The sequence below is a fragment of the Oryctolagus cuniculus genome, chromosome 2 (assembly GCF_964237555.1).
Source record: "Oryctolagus cuniculus chromosome 2, mOryCun1.1, whole genome shotgun sequence".
NCBI classification, from domain to species: domain Eukaryota; kingdom Metazoa; phylum Chordata; class Mammalia; order Lagomorpha; family Leporidae; genus Oryctolagus; species Oryctolagus cuniculus.
The window spans coordinates 127270265-127287319 of NC_091433.1; the positions used below are offsets into that span (position 1 = coordinate 127270265).

At 50.1% G+C, this 17055-nt stretch overlaps 1 protein-coding gene and 1 long non-coding RNA gene across 7 annotated transcripts in view; one reads left to right on the plus strand and one right to left on the minus strand.

The window, feature by feature from the left end:
* Window positions 1–999: 999 nt before the first annotated feature.
* LOC138848577 (uncharacterized) lies at window positions 1000–5991 on the minus strand. Its single transcript, XR_011386516.1, has 2 exons — window positions 5516–5991; window positions 1000–1220 (listed from the first exon to the last, which is right to left on the minus strand). It is a non-coding gene; the product is annotated as an uncharacterized lncRNA (long non-coding RNA).
* EVA1A (eva-1 homolog A, regulator of programmed cell death) overlaps window positions 4774–17055 on the plus strand; it is a 62523-nt gene continuing 50241 nt past the window's right edge. Inside the window, exon 1 of one of the 6 annotated variants that reach the window (XM_017340495.3) lies at window positions 4774–4868. In XM_017340495.3, coding sequence (XP_017195984.1) covers window positions 4849–4868 — 20 coding nt within the window. In that variant the 5' untranslated portion in view covers window positions 4774–4848. Of the gene's footprint in view, window positions 4927–5271; window positions 5413–5432; window positions 5561–17055 lie in introns of those variants that run through there. The other 5 variants (XM_051842730.2, XM_008254192.4, XM_051842732.2 and 2 more) reach the window with 5 other exon arrangements.

The window sequence follows — 17055 nt, forward strand, 5'->3', positions numbered from 1 at the left end:
CAGCAGCTTATCATTTGGGGTAAATCGTAGGTGTCTAAAGGTCTCCACTACCTGAGTTAGCTGGTAGCTCAGCATTTTTTTTTTTGTCTGCCGTTGGATGCTGTGATTTATTTTGCTCATCAGCAAAATAGGGGGTGTTCAGGGCCCAAGGTTGTATTTTCGTTTGAGGTAAAAAATCAGTAAAAATTTGCCACAATGAGTTCTGTGTCAAATTGTTATTATGCAAACATGGATGGCGCATTGGAAGTGGCAGCAGAAACAATGTGGCTGGGGTTCTTATCAGTGGTAATCAACAGGATTCCATGATGACAGGGAAGCAGCAACCCTACCAAATCTTGTCATTAGGTGGTTTGTGCCACTGAGGGCATGCCACAGCCTCCTGATCACTAAGGGCAAAACTACCACCTCTCCCTTGTATGAACTGAGAGGCTCTGAGTTCTAGACCTTCTTCTAGGAGTTGGATGTGTTCTTGGCCAGGATATCAGTCCTCTGCTCTGACCACCAGCATCTGCCCCTATCAGCAAAGCCGCTCATACGAAGAGTCCAGCTCACAGCCCTGGCCTACAGGCCAGAAATTGAATGGTGACTTCAGATCCTGCTGTCTGGGAATGAACCTTTTCAACCTTCTAACTCCCCACCTCTGATTAGAACTGGGGCTTCATGCATGCACCCCTCCTCTGCCATGCCTGTCTTATCCTGTGCATCCTAACCCCAGCTTGTGTTCCCAACCACCTGTGACCTTAAGGCCAGTCCAGCAAACCCTGTGAGACCAGGTTGAGCAGCCTCACATGTTCATTCACTGCACATCCGTCCTGGTGTAGCACAGCGGCTTTTGTTTTTATTTAATGGGAGGTGGGGTGGGAGTGGAGGACAGAAAGAGACAGAGAGACAGAATGCTCCTATCTGCTGGTTCACTCCCCAAATGTCTGCAACAAGCAGGACCGGACCAGGGCCACAGCCAGGAGCCAGAAACTAGAAACACAGTCCAGGACTCCCAAATAGTGGAAGAAATTTTTTAAAAGATTTTTATTTATTTGAAAGGCAGAGTTACAGAGAGAGAGGTCTTCCATCCGCTGGTTCACTCCCGAGATGGCCACAATGGCTGGAGCTGCGCCGATTCGAAGCCAGGAGCCAGGAGCTTCTTCCGGGTCTCCCACATGGGTGCAGGGGCCCAAGGACTTGGGCCATCTTCTGCTGCTATCCCAGGCCACAGCAGAGAGCTGGATGGGAAGAGAAACAGCCGGGACTAGAACTGGCACCCATATAGGATACTGGCGCTTCAGGCCAAGGCATTAACCTGCCGCGCCATAGCGCCAGCCCCAGAAGAAACTTTTTATCCCAGGGTCTTCAGTGGCAAGAAGCTGGAATCAGAAACTGGAGCCAGGTATTAAACCTAGACACTCCAACATGGGATGCTGGCATCTAAATGCTAAGCTAAACACCTGTTCCCTGAATTAAAGTCTTAATTGATATTTAATGTTAGGTTTTCAATAGGTCTCTCTAGAAATGATTCCCTCTTCTATAAGATTTGTGTGATTAATCATGTACTGTCCCTCTCTCATTCTGATGTTTTCGGTTTCTCTTAGTCTATAGGATTATTTCCTATATTTGTCAACTTTTTGTTATGACAACTAAAATACCTGAAAGAAGCAACTTATGAAAGAAGCTTTATTTGCATTCACTGCTTTGGAGCAGCCCCGTTGACCTGGCATCTGATAGGAGCAGTGGGTGTCAGAACACATGTGGAGAAGAGATCTTGTAGCGGGCCGGGAAGCAGAGCAAGACAAGGAGCATGCTCCTGATGAAGCCACCACGATTCAGTCATGAGGCTGCACCCTAGCAGCCTAATCCAGAGCAGTCACTTCCCAAACAGCCTACATTCAGATATCATGGTTAGATTCATGTTCTACCCTCTCTGCACCACCGGGTTTGGGAATTAAATGTCTGCATGAGCTGGGGAAGCAAATTGTCTTCTAACTACATTATCTCCCCTCATGTCCTCTCAGACTAGCAAGTGTCAAGGCATACACAGAACCTTAATAAAAAAGTAATCAAGAAAAACTTAGCTTACAAGTGAGAGAATGAGGCACAGAGTTTTGATGACTTGTAACCACAACAGGAGACTGGGAATTCTAACAGGGTTCTCTCCTCTGTGGAAGAGGTGTGAGTAGGGGTGGTAATGTATGTAGCCAAAGGTTGCAATGGAGTGTACACCTTAAATGTCTAGGGCTCACACTGTGGCATGGAGGGATTAGGTTGCCACTTGTGATGCCCGCTTCCCACACAGAGTGCTGGTTTGAGTCCTGGCTACTCCATTTCTGACCCAGCACTCTGCTAATATTCCTGAGAAAGCTGCAAAAGATGGTCTAAGTACTGAGCCCCTGCCACCCCTGTGGGAGACCCAGATAGAGTTCCTTCTAGTACAGCTTGTCCCAGACATGAATGTTGTGGCCACCTGGGGAGTGAACCAGGAGATGGAGGATCTCTCTCTCTCTCTGTTGCTCTGCCTTTCAAATAAATAAATCTTGAAGGAAGGAAGGAAGGAAAAAAGGAAGGAAGGAAGGAAGGAAGGAAGGAAGGAACGAACTGCGACTTTAGGGACAAATAGATCTTCATGATGTCTCGATTTCTTATAAGAGAACAAGTATACTTAATCCATCAGGATTCTGCGAGGATTAAAAGAAATATATTGTGAAAAGGATTAGCACAGGGTATGGCACTGCAGAGGCTCTTGTGAGAGGCAGTACATGCATGCACACATGTGTACATATACATGTGCAGTCATGAAAATGGCAGATTTGAGAAATCCCTTTCCAAGGCTCAGCCATAGCTCACAGGTCCCCTGACACAGCTACCGGAAGCACCTCTCTCTGTAAGGCCCTGCGGCAGTCATGCTCCTCAAGGTTCATCCCCATGCAAAAATGCAAGGTCGGACAATGACCCACAGGAATGCCAAGGAGTCTCTCTGGCAAGCATTACATATACCTGTGAGCTGCTACACAACCACAGGCTGGGACTACCCTGATGGCGAATCTAGTCCCTCAATCACCCTGCTTCCTAAATCTTGTCGCACTGCAGCGTTCAACAGTATCTGCTTCATTTAATGAAATGAGGCAATCTTTACCAGTGGAACACTTAGCTCAATGGCAGGAATTTACTGAGTATGGTCATCTACTGGCAGTTCTTAGTAAGAGTAGTTTTACATCCAAAGCTAGATTGGGTCAGAATGTTTCCAAAAGTCCTTTTTGCAGCCTGGGGGGCGGGGGGAGGCAAAAGAATGGGCTCTGGGTTAGGTTCAAACAGTCACTAGAAAATGGACTAGGGCCAAGTAGTCCCAACAGAAAGTCTGTCCTCACATATTGGCAACTGTGCCTGGTGTGTTCATTCATTCAGCACACAGACCTCAGAGTTTTGGGATTTGTGAATGTGTCCTGAGCTCATCTGTGTGTATCACATCAGCAAAGCCTACTTCTCGAGGCTACCTTTCCATCTGCTGATAATGCTAGAAACTTACATGGAGCTCTTATGATGGTAACGTGCATGTGGGTATGCGATGTGGGTCAGTGTAGGTGTGTATTCTTTTTACAGATAAAGCAACTCAAGTTTGAGAGTGCTTGTTCAAGTTCAGGTAGTCACTTGGTGGCTGGCTGAGGCTAGAACCTGGTTCCTTGATTAGTTTATCAAACAAGGTCCTTTATACCAGACTAATTGTCTGTGATAATGTTTGTTATTATCAACACATGGGTGCTGTTTTCCTTTCTGAAGAGCTGCCCTTCAAGGCTAAATGAAATAGCTCTTAAACAAGGCTAGATAAGTTGTTCTCAGCTCTGGCTGTATTAGATCATCAGGGGAGCATTTCAAAAACCCTGATGTGGGCGCTCTAGCTCAGACTTATTAAATATTTGTGGGTACGGAGCTGGGACCAGTATTGGGTTTTACAACTCCCAGGTGTTTCCAATATACAGTCAAGGCTCTGCAGTGCAATACACAGTGAGTGGTCCAGAGCGAAGTGTTTGCAAATGCTGCTGTGCATTCGAGTCAGCTGAGGAGCTTGCGAAACCGCAGCTTTGGATTCAGCAGGCAAATAGGGCCCGAGAATGCGCATTTCCAACAAGCTTCCCTGTGATGGGAATATTGCCAGTCCCTCACCCACACGCGGGACAGCAGCTCCAGAATGAGCTCTGGGGCTCTAGTCATCTGTTTGGTCACTGGTTCCTCCGGCCAGAGACTTGGAAACCCCTCTCTCCTGCATCTTCTCCTTGACTCCACCCTGTCAGCCCTTGGTCATTGGGGCTTGTCAGTCCCATTCCCCTGCTCCCTGCAGCTCCTATGTTTTCTGGATGGGCTGACACAACATTGCCTTCCCTCCCCCCACCATCACAGCCCCCTGGCTCTGTTCCTTGCTTGCCTGTCTCCTGATTCCCTCCTTGCCTCTGCCCATGCAGAGCTCTTCCACCCTCTGATCTATCTCTAAGGAGATCCCCACGTGCCTGGACCTCCTCGCCCCCTGCACCAGTCACCTATGACCGCTGTCTAGGAACAGGATGCCCTTCTGACTCGTTAATTCTTTGCAGCACCTGGCTCAGTGCCTCTCAGACTCTCCATAAATACTTGTTGAATTTAACAAACAAAACCCCAGCCCTGAACAAGCAAGGCCAAACAAAGGCCTCAGCTGCTCTCCTTCCGTTAAAAATAAACATTCCATCGAGATTATGCATCAAGCTTTACGCTCCCCCCTCGGAAAAAAAAAGTTGCTGAAATCGAACAACGTAAGTGGTTATTTCCTGTCTGGGTCGGGTGGTTTAATACAGGCTCAACGACGGCGGCAGGGCAGGAAGGAGAGGATGGATGCTGGCAGGGGCTTGGAGGTCTGCTCTCAATTCTGGGCTCGTTGCAGCACGGGGAAGGCTGGAGCTCCGGGACAGGGTGGGGACGGCCGACGGGGAGACGCTCGGAAGCGCGGGGCGGCGGGCGGGCGTGGGGAGCGTGAAGTCACTTGGCGCGGAGGGAGGCGCCGCACGCCTCTGCTGTTCAGCTTTCCCGTCCTGCAAGCGCCCACACGGGCCGCGGGCTTGGGGAAGGGGGCGGGGGATAGGGAGGGCAGGTCCCGAGCCCAGGGGGTGGAGGAGGGGGAGACCGAAGGAAATGAGACAACCTTTTCCTCCCTCTGACTCGGGCTCCTGCAGCGTCTCCGGGGCTCGGCGCGGCCGCCCGTGAGCTCCGAGGCCGGGACCCCGCATTCCCAGAGCGGTCCCGACAGCGGCGGCCCGTCCGCCGGGGTTTCTCTCGAGGCGCGGGTACTGGCCCAAGTCCCGGGCGAGACTTTGCCGCGTCCTCCCCTCGGCGATCGGGCTGTGGGTCCCGCGGCTCGGCCCCGCGCGCCCGAGGCGCAGCCCCCGGAAGTGCACGAAGGTAAGCTGCGCCCAAGAGCGCGCCCAGGGCGCAATGGCATCCCCAGCGGGCCCCGGCTTCTCCTCAATACCCTCTCTTCCGAAACACCCAGAGCACTTCTAACCTGAAGCCGCTGCTTTGTTCCCGCGCCCCTGCCCAGGTGTTGAAGGTTGGGCTTCCCAGGGAACTCTGCGTCCCAGCTCTTTCTTTTTTGCCTCCTCTTCCTCTTACTTTCCTGTTGCTGCCTCTGCCCCCCAGCTGTTGCTTCTGGATCAAAGAACTCGGGGCTCCCGAACTCTCCAGCTTGGATTTCGAGAGCGGGTCCTTCCCAAATCTCGGCGCCTCTCTCCTCCGCTCCTGAAAGCAGGGCTGAGCCGGCCGGCCTGCGGCTGTGACTGGCTTTGACCCCGGCTCTACCCGGTGCAGACCGCCTTAAAACGTTGGTGGCTCACGCTGAACTGTTTACCTGGCTCAATTCGGAGGCACCCAGCTGGGCGCGCGCTGGGCGACGACCCCCAGGACCCTGAAATGAGAGTGGATTGGGGAGCTGGTAGGCTGTTGGCGCCCCCTAATGCCTCACTGAGACTTTGGGCTGCTGGAGAGGGGCGCAGCTGTTCCTTGCTGCGCCTTCTGAAGCGCGGGGCAACGGGGGTCCCAATATTAGGGGCTGGGGGTTACTGGACACGGAGCTCTTAGCGGGGCGTGGAGGTGATGAGTGTGGCTCGGAAGGAGAGCGGGCGGACCGCACTGTGCCAGGTTGGCCATTTTGCTCATAGAATTGAGTTCTCACATCAGGCCTCTGAGTAGGAACTCCTGTTTCCTCTTTACAAAGCAGCAAAGTGAGTGTGGTTACAATGTCAGCTAGGAAGGGGTCTAGCCAAGGTTTGGTCCCAGCTGGTACCGCGGGTTCCAACCTAGTGTGTGGTTGCTCTGTTCAGTCTGATCAATAACCCACCACTTCCTGCTTACTCATGATATAAGGGCAGGCTTTTCCCATTTTGAACGGGGCGATTCTGTTAAATCCAAATTATTTATTTAATGTTTACTGTCTTCGAGTTCAGTGGCGAGGGGCATTACGGTCCTGTCACCCTGTCACCTCCCTGTCACCACATCTCTGATTCTGCCGCCAGAGCCCGTTTTCCCTGGAAGGCAGGGAAGCACAGTAGCTGAGAGCCCAGTGTGCGAATCCTGGCTGAGGTCTTTTTTGTGTCGTTCTGTAGCTGGATCTCCTCTTCTGTAAAGTAGGGTCCCAGGGTTTAAAGCCATGGTTCTCTGCCTGGGTTTTGACTTTGCCTCCCATGTGACATGTGGCCATGTTTGAAGACTTTTGGGGCCAGCATCATCTCAGTGGGAGAGGGGAGGGCTCCTGCTGAAGAGCCTGTGGGCAACCACAGCCCCCCACAGTGAAGAACCCTGGCCCCAGGTGCTGATGGTGCTGAGCCGAGAAACCCTGGTTTAACGGATGTGTTCACCAAGAGTGCCATTATTTCCAACTCCTGTCCTTTTGGCTAGTCGTACCAGCCACTGGCCCCATGTCTCCCCTCAGTCCAGTGCCGGAATTCTGTGACTGCATCTGCAGCAGGACATGCTACTAGATTGCCCTGATACCTGTGTTGGTCCCCTACTGCTACCTGAAGGGATGGGAGTCTGCAGGAGTTCTGCGTGCACTGCGGGTAGTTCCTGTGCTGGTTAATGTTCCAGAATCAGCGTCTTTACAGAATACAATCTAGCCGCTAACTTGACACACGGGGCTCTTCACAGTTGCCTCAGTTTACCTTGTCAGCCTCACCTTATATCACTTTCTCTATGTGCCTGTCCTATCTTCCCACTCACCTTCTGGTATTCCAGGTTCTAAGTTTTGGGGATGCCCTTCCTCCTCTTTTGATGGCAAATTCCTCTCCATTTTCTCTCTTTTTTTTTATTTTTTTAAATTTTTTCAGACTCATGCTTCTGGATGAAGCATTCTCCGATTCCCGTGAACGGTTGTGTTGCTTCTTGCTGCACCAGCATCCCCTACCCGTTTATTCTGTCTCCTTCTCTTTAGTGCACCATGCAGGGATCCCTTTTTCATCCCTCCTGTGGTCTCTGCTCACTAGAACCTAGCACAGAGCTGTGCTCACTGTGGGCGCCAGGCTTTCAGGTTTAGGAGTCAGGTCTTACGCCATTCAAATCCCAGCTCTGCCACTTGTTAACTCTGTGACCTTGGGCAAGTTCATTCTGTCCCTTCAGCTTTATTAGTAAAATATGAAGAGAAAGTCTGCCTTCTCTACAGACCAGTGTGACTAATGTGATAGTAATTGTCCATCTTCATTCGGAGTGCCTCTTCCATAATTGGACATGGCTCAAGTTCAGCAGTTTATAAGATTTCACTTATTTGTTTTTAAACATTTATCTTACTTATTTGATAGGCAGAGTTATGGGATGGGGGGTAGAAATCTTCCATCTGCTAGTTTATTCCAGAAATGACCTCAATGGCCAGGGTTGGGTTAGGCTGAAGCAAGGAGCTTGGAACTCTGTCCAGATCTCCTTCATGGGTACAGGGGCCTAGGGACCTGGACCATCTTCTGCTTTTTTTTTAGGCTCATTAGCAGGGAGCGGGATTGGAAGTGGAGCAGCCAGGATTTGAACCAGCGCCTGTATGGGATGCTGGCATTGCAGACGGTGGCTTAACTTATTAGGCCACAATACTTGCCCAAGTTTTCACTTATTTAATTCTTATCATATCCTTTTATGTCCTCTTAAAGTTAGTGCTCCATTCCAAAGAAATGGAGGCACAGAGAGGCTAAGCAGTCTGGCCAAAGTCACACAGCTAATGAATGGTAGAACCAGGATTCACACAAAACAGCTGGATTTCATAGTTCTGTGCAGATGGAGGCTCATCATGGTGTTGGGAATACAATAAGTGCTCTGTAAATGTGACGTGAGGTTTGTCTAAGTCCATTGGCTTTTTCACTAACACTATCCTTGTGATTTAAAACTACCATTATTTTTGCAACTTCTGTTCCTTCCCTTAGCCACAGAGAGCCAGGATGTTGAAGTCAGTGATCTGTCACAGGGATGGGCCAGCACCACTGACGTGAATGCTACATGGAGCCTACATGTGCCTGGTCAGGACTAAAGCAGCATTAACTCTTTAGGGCTAGGGAAGGATGGAGTCAACACACCTGCCTGGAGAAGAAAGTGCAGACTTGAGCTCAAAAATGCCATGACCTCAGCTTTGTCCTTACCAAGCATGTGCTCCTTGCAATGTGCACCCAGTACATAAATATTGGTGAAACCAATCAATGGGTGAAGGGGGAAGTGTTGTTCATTGCCATCAGTGAGGTCTCCCACCTTATACGTGATCAGATACAGAGTATGCCTTGTCTCCAAGTGTTCTAAGGAGCATTTATCACGAAAGAGAAAGCTTGTTAAGGGAATTTAATGACCCATAGGGTGTGTTGGGAAACCAGGTGCGGAACCAGTGGCTGACCCCATGTGTGGATTGTATGTGTTTCCAGCTGATCACCCACCAATTTGGAGTGTTTTATTCCTTGAAGGCAGCCCTGGCTTTGAAAGCTGAGTCCCTTCCTTTGCTTGTCCCTGGGCCACTTGCTGTGTAGTCCTGGCTGCCTTGCACAAGTACCTGCATGTTTGTGTACCCTGGCTTCCTCCCCAGCTGTTCAGCACAGCTGGAATCCCCCAGCATTTGCTTGCTTTGGCAGATTGTCCCCAAAACTTTGGTGGGATGAGGTCACCTTGCGTGTGAAAGATCCTGTGGTGTTCAATGCTGCAGAAACACTAGTAGGGGCTGCTCTGGCACCCACACATCCGAGACCTTGCAGAACCCCTGTGGTACTGCTTCCCCTTGTAGACACTGAGCTCCTGTCTCCTGGTATTTTCTGCTCTCCTAGCTCACTGGCTGGCTGATCTGAGACGAAAGTGCTTCCTGTGTTGTTTATGGCTGGAATAAAAATCAGATTCTGAATCTTTGGGTGTCACTTGTATTTCTATGAGGCTTCTGTAGCCTGGCCCAGAAGATGAACTGGCCCCAGAGGTGGTGGGGTGGGGAGAAGTCAGGCTCAGTGCCAGGTCTTCAGGCCTGTGATGTCACACCTTGTTGGCTGCCCTCTTGGTCAGCAGCTTGTAACTGGCCATCAGATTTCTAATGAGGAAAGTTCCTGGTTCCAGGGAGCTCTACCTTGCCCACTGAGGTCTCAGCTGTGTTCTGTGTGAAACGGACTGTTGTTTGTGTGAAATCTTGTTTGGTGCTGTAAGGGGCGTTTTGGTCTCAGACTAACGTGGTGGCCAGAATCTTGAGGTGTGAGTGTGGACTTGGAAGGCACGTGCTGGGTTTCAGAGACCCAGAGACGAAGAAGACATTGTCTGTGTCATCAAGGTCATAGCCTGTGTCATATGAGGGACACATGAGTGACCTGTCATCAGAGATAAGTAGAATAAGAGAGATCCAAGCAGAGAACCAGCGCTCAAAGGAAGCCGCCTCATCTCTGCCAGCGAAGCCAGGAAAGGTGTCAGAGAGAAGGATGTTTGAGTGGGACCCTAACGCTTAGGTTGGAGCTTGTTGGGTTTGGGGACTGGTGATCAAAGGTGGTTACAGACAGGAAGCCACATGTGCTAGATGGTCAAGGAACAGCCTGGGAGACGAGCAAGGGCTGGAGATGGGCCTGGGGGAATGACTGACTTTTCAGACCGTGCCTGTCCTGGGAGACAGCGGCGCAGGTATTGAAAACTCACGTGTGCTGAGCTGTGTGAATGGCGGCTCTCTGCCCCTGACTCTGCTGGCCTGGCTTCCTCCTGGGACAGTGGGAACAGAGCCCAGCGGCCGGGGAGGGACACTGTCTCCAACAAGCCCAGAAACCACAGTCAAACACAAAGAGGAGCTTGGTGGTTGTTTTGTCTGTTTTTCAAAGCCCTGGCTGATGACCTACGTGGATGATCCCTCCAGTCTGGGCTTTTGAACAATGATCTTTAGAGCATCCAAAAGTTGGTATGAATTGCTAAGGAATTGCTAAGTCTCCCCAGACTTGGGAGTGAGGGAGGGACAGGGGTGTGGGGTGGTAGCAGGAAGAGGGGGAGAGAGAGAGAGAGAGATATTGAGATTGAGGGATTGTGTTTCAGTGCTCAGCTTTGTTTTACATGCAGTCTGCTCTCCAGCCTGACACATATCTTGGGAATCTGCTCAGGTTTGCAGTTCTTGTCTGAGCCCAGAGCTTTGGGGGTGTCCTGATTGTCCACAGATGATGGTTACACATGCCTGTTGACAGTTGGTACAGGTTCTGCTGTGGGTCATCCTCATACTTCACTCACTGATTGACGATGTAGTGACCCCTGGCACACTGGAGGCTTAGCAGGTGATGATGACGGAAAGAAGACTCGAGCACAGAAGTCAGTTCCCAGTTCTCAGATGCTCACCGACTGCACGGGGAGACCGGCAAGAAAGTGCAGCACAGGGCTCAAGTGTTTGCTGCACCTTTGTGTGTCACATGTGGTTCTAGGCCCTGGGGACCAAAGATGAACAAAGCTCTGTTTTTGCTCATGGAGCTCTGCAATCCAGCATGGAGACACAGATACAATAGTGCTGCATTTTTTTGTCTGTGACAGTAAAGATAACTGTAGGTGCAGACAAAGACCCAGTCCAGCCAGGGGTTGGGGAATGGAGGCAGGGAGAAGGGGTGCTGTCTCCTGGGGACTGTCCTCCCTGTGGATGGCTCCTAGTGGTCGACTGTGACAGTAGCACCTGGGGTGGGTGCCAGGCCTTGTGCTAGGGACCCTACATGCCTAAATTGCACCCCTTGAGATTGGTTTTAGAGGCTCCTACCCACAGCTAAAACTTAGACCCCAGATCAGATCTAGGCAACTATATTTTGAGTCCTTCACACTGCTTTGGACAGCCTCAGGATAGCTGTATCATCAGTGATGCTTTGAGAAAATCCGTTTACAAAAAGAGAAGGTCAGGATACGGGCCTCTGCACTCAGCTGAGGAATGGCCATTGCCTGCCTTCCGTCTCCACTACCTGACATCTGAGGCCATGCCTGGGGCAGTTAGCAGCTGCCTGCTCTGGGATTCCACCAGTCTTTGCTCCTCTTGGCCCTTCTTTGATCACTGAGGCAGCCTGTACTTTGTCCTGCATGGGGAGAGGAGGCGGAAATGCTACTGAGCAGAGAGGCCACCATAAACTTGAGAGAGAAGCAAGGCATTTTACAGAACACCTGCTGTTAACTGAAGCCTCTCCCCTTTGCCATGCGCCCTACTGCCCAAGGTCTCAGGTGGGCGGTCGCTGCAGGAAATGGACCTCAGGGAATGTGGTTCCTGCATGGGGACCCGACCGTAAGGGCTATACCTACTTGTCCCTTTGCTCTCTCAGCTCAGCAGCAGCCCATGGGAAGGCGTGGTAGGGCCTCTTGCTGGAAGACACACTCAGGCCCATGGGATTCTCTCCTGAGGCATCCAGCCTGTGTGTCCCTTTGGCTGAGCAGTCTCGGACAGTGGCTCCCTTCTTGTGAGGCAGCAGTAATGCTGTGAGCAGGGTGAATGAGCACTAGGAGGGAGTGATTGGTATAGGTCTTCTCCACAGTTATAGCCTGCTGTGTGTCAAAACAGGGTGCTCCGTGGGGACCTGATGAAAATCCAGAAAATAGTGACTTCGATAGTTGGTTTGGAAAAAATAAGAAAGTGAAGTGCATGCCCCTTTTGGGGAGGGTTGTATGCTCATGGAGATGGCTTGGTGGTCTTGGTGTGTGTGCTCAGCTCAAGCTGTCAGTGTTTGCTGCCACCTTCATGTGCCAGGCACAGTTCTAGCCCCTGGGAACAGAGGTGAATGAGGTACTCTCTTTGTCCATGGAGCCGGGAGACAGACAGGGGAACCAGAGGTAGCAGTGACACGTTTTGCGTCCTGTCATTCTCATTGAAGTGAGTTTTCTGAAAGGGTAACTTTTACTACCCTAAGACGCTGTGCTAGAGGCAATCACAGTAACATTAGCACCTGCTCCCACCACCACCTGGAGGGCACCTAAACATTGCTTGCACAGCAGTGTATCCAAGAGGCTGAAAGGGAGACATCCAGGCTGACAAGAGAGGGAAGAACCCAGGCAGAGAGCCCAATGAGAAGTAGAGCGCACATGGGGGAGCAGCTGTGAAAAGAAGCAAGTTGGGGAGTGCAAAGAGGCCGATCTGTAAAGGAGCTGAGAGACCATGTCAGGAAGGGCTGTGTGGAAGAGTTTGAACTTGACATTGAAGGCGCTGGGGAGCTACTAGAGGGATTCACACAGAGGAGAGACTGGATGCAAGGTTTGCTGTACTGATAGATCTCTCTGGCAGCAGAGTAAGTATTGGAGCAGAAGACACGTGGTAGGAGACCCGCGAGGGCACCACTGCAGTTAGAAACAGCTGGTGTCTAGAGTCAGGGCACCTCAGTGTGTTCCCAGCCCCACAACGTCTCTGTGCAACTTGGGCCATTTAGTTCATGTCTCTGCCTTTTCTGAAAACAGGAACTCGTAATTTCTCCATTGTGGTTAGTGGACAGGAATATGTTTGATGAAGTCTGTGAAATGTCTACAGTGTGAATTACCCATAATAGGCTTGTGAGTATAGTGGCCTGTATTTTTTTTTTTTACTATTGTTGTTACTTATTATCATCCAGGTGAGAAATAATGAGGTTTTCAGTAAGACACTGGCAACAGTGTGGAGAATATGGGCACAGACTCAAGGAATACTTTGGCAATAAAGTCAACATGATTGGAGACTGATTGAATGACGGAAGGAGGGAGGGAGGGGCAGGAATCCAGGATGAGTCTGAATTTTGGCCCGACCAACCAGCAGGGCGTATAGTGGGGCCATTCATTAGGACCCAGGAGGGAAGGGAGGGAGGAGTGGGGGAGAGCAGCATTTTCTAGGAAAGGATGATGAGCTCAGTTTCAGACGTGCTGAGGCTGAAGCATCAGGGATGGCGAGGAGAGATGCCTTGTGGGCAGATGGTATTGCAGGCTTGACATTAAGGAGAGAGGTCTCAAGGGAGGTTCGTGAGAAAACGTTTAACAAGAGATGATGAAGTCATGGTGGGGTCCAGTTAATCAAGAAGAGTGATGGAGTGTGGGGAGAGGAATGGTAATGGCCAGTGGTTGCTGAGTGTGTCCAGAGTGTTCCAAACCATTGCTGGGGCTAGCTGGTGCTGTTTCACAGCTGAGGAAACTGAGGGACGGAGATGGTAAGTAACTTACCCAAGGTCACACAGCTATCACTGATGAACCTAGGATTTGAGCCCAGCTGTCAGGACCTGGGGTGGGGGGCTATACCACCTTGCCTCTGAGTGTGTGTAGGGGGGTGTTGTAGGGTATGATACTGACTGCTGGGGTGGGGGACGAGAGGCCCCAGTGAAGGCAGTGGGGGAGGGGTTTGCAGAGAGGAGGGAATAAATGAGAGATGATGTGTGCAAGAGGGACATTTCTGGGGGGAGGGATCAACAGCATCAACTGACGCGGAAGAACATACATGCCCATGGATTTGGGAGTTAGGAACTGCTGGCATTTGGTGAGGGGTGTTTGAGAGATGAGATGGACTAACAAGCAAATGAAAGGTGAGGAAGTAGAGATCTGAAGCACAGGCAATTGTTTCTAGAAGACTGGCTGTGAAAATAAGAGAAAGAAGATGGCAGCTAGAGGCGTTCGGTAGAGGCAGTGTTTTAGAGATGGAAAAGACCTGTGCGTATTTACATGGGGAGGATGGAGTCAGAGGAGGCCCTGCAGTGTAGCTGCAAATGCCTGGTGCACTCTGGGAGAAGTTTCTCTGTGTTCACTTTGCTTTCCTACAAAGTTGCTGTTTCAGGATTTCTGCCCATGTTCTGGATGGCTTCCATGTTGATGGCTGTACATATTCAGGTGCTCAATAGGTATTTCAGATCTTCAGTTTTTTTTTTTTTTTTTAATTTTTTGACAGGCAGAGTGGACAGTGAGAGAGACAGAGAGAAAGGTCTTCCTTTGCCGTTGGTTCACCCTCCAATGGCTGCCGCGGCAGGCGCGCTGATCCGATGGCAGGAGCCAGGTGCTTCTCCTGGTCTCCCATGAGGGTGCAGGGCCCAAGGACTTGGACCATCCTCCGCTGCACTTCCTGGCCACAGCAGAGAGCTGGCCTGGAAGAGGGGCAACCGGGACGGAATCCGGCGCCCCGACCAGGACTAGAACCCGGTGTGCCGGTGCCGCAAGGCGGAGGATTAGCCTAGTGAGCCGCGGCGCCGGCCCAGATCTTCAGTTTTTATTAGGTAGGGCAGGGAAAATCTCTTTCACAGGGCCCCATGGTGAATCACCACATATTATTGAATCCTGACTGTACCAGATTAATTTAGGGGACTGCACATGAGACACCTGACCAGAGCAGAGGGAAGAGTGGTTGCAGATAAAGGCGTATCTGTGGGAGGAGATAAGGTGGCTTCCGTCTTGTGGGAGATGGAAAGAGGTTGACTGGGGTCACAGCTGTCTGCTTACAATGACCCTGGATGATTTGGCTATGGAAGTTCTAAATGACAGAAAAGACTGCCATCTTCCTATGAATGCTCTGTTATGAAGCTTAGAGAATTCAGGTCTGAAGGCTCTGAGAAGTTGTGCTTATCTATGGGCAATGACAGTGTGGTTTTAGTATATAGGATTCTTTTGTTCAGCCCACATCAGGAACCACAGAGGGTTAAAAGCCTGACTTCAACAAAAAGTTCAGCTGTGCCCTGGTTCAAGGCACTAAGGGTCTGAGGCTCAGGGCTCGCAACAGGGTTTGGCTGCCAGCTTCATAAATTCACCCTGGTTGAAATGGCATCTTTGCTTTTCCAGCAAACATCTCAGTGAAATGCACACACCTTCACAGAGGACCTTTGTGGATGGGCTCTCCCAACTAGCCGCTGTCCTGAATCAGAAAGGCCACACAGGAAATGCCCTTGGGATGTTTTTTTTTTCTCCCACAGGAAGCAACAACTTGGCTGAATTATTTGCTTGATCAGGCAGCTTAACAGTGCCTCTTTCAAGAATCACAAAGCAAGCTTGAAGGTTCCCTGGGTACTGGAGGACCCACGCGGTGGAAGGCAGGACAGGGTCCCCTGCCCACCACTGCCCCACCCAGGCCTCTCTCTTTGAGGTGGGCATTGTGCAGAGTGCCTTTGCCTCAGTGTGGGTGTGATGGACAGACAGGACCGTTGCCATAGGGAAGAGGCAAGGAGCTATAAGAGTTTCACTCCACCTTTCCTCAGTTTACCGGATTGGATGATGGTCTTCTGTACAAGTCTGGGACGCCTCGTGGTTCAGTACAAATGTGGACTCCACAGAGATGCAGAATCCAGTCTGTGGCTTTATTGCAATTCCACAGAGTCTGCATGTTCTGTCATGGGAGAGGCCTCTGCACAGGTTCCACGCTGATTCCAAGGAAGAATGCACAGGGCTGCGTGCAAGGGATCTTCATAAAGTTAATGGAAAAAGCACATTATGAAAAACGGCATGGATTTCAAAATATTTTTGACCCAAACTTATATTTTTATTCTGTTTTCCAAGAACTTTTTGAAGTACCGTCAGGCTTCAAATATTCACATCCAAGCCATGAGTGTTGCCTATGCCCATCCAACCTTCTGGACCATGGGGAAGCCAGAAAGGACTGGGAGGCAGTATCTGATGTGCTCAGAAAGTAACCCCCTGATACCTGAGACTCCTTTGCTTGTATTTGATTCATTAGTCAACTATTTTTTTTCACTCATCCAATTAGGAGCATTCATTCATTCAACATTTGAAAAATGACTTTGTGGGTAATTCTGACAATCTTTGTTCCTACCTTCTTAGAGCTCACCATTGATAGTGAACAGACATAGAAGAAATACAAATCTAGATAAACACAGTCATGTACTGCATAATGCTGCCTTGGTCCACAGAAGGGTTGCGTATATGCTGGTACCGTAAGATTATATTGCTTGGTGACGTCTTAGCCTTCTTCATATCCTATCGTATTTACACAAGGTGGAAATATCCTGACTGCCTTCTCAGGGAAGTTCCCATTATGAAGTGATGCATGATCGTATGTGATTACAAGCTATGGTAAGTGCCATGTGCTAGACAAGAATAGGGTGGTCTTGGAGGAAATGAGGGAGAAGACAGTACAGACAGGGTCTCGGGAAGGAGACGATTTGGAAACCCATATTCACTATATACAACATGCTGTTTATTGTGGAGTTGCTAATGGTACCAAGGCGGCTCTGAGGTTGGAGTGCCTGACCCCTGAATAGGGCTAAGGGCCAGTTCTAGAAGATTTCAGGCAGGAAGGGACATCTAAGATGGATCTTGAAGAATAAATAGGAGTTTTCTGTGTTGCAAGGGAGTAGTGGCATTGGAGGTGCAGGGAACATGGAATGTTTGGGGGACTCTTACTCAGCAAGGGTAGAGTTTATGTGGCGCTTAAGGGAGTGGTTAGAGATGAGCCAGGCCTACTAATACAGCTTAGAGGCAAGTCTCTGGAGGGAGTGACAAAGGGGCTGACAAACTTTCTATAAAGGATCAGATAGTAAATATTCTAAGCTTTGTGAGGTATACAGTCTCTGTTGCAGATACTCAGCTTTTCCATCATAGTACAAAAGTAGCCATAGGTCTTTTGTAAATAATTGGGTATAGCTCTGTGCCAGTAAAACATTATGTACAGTGGGGCCA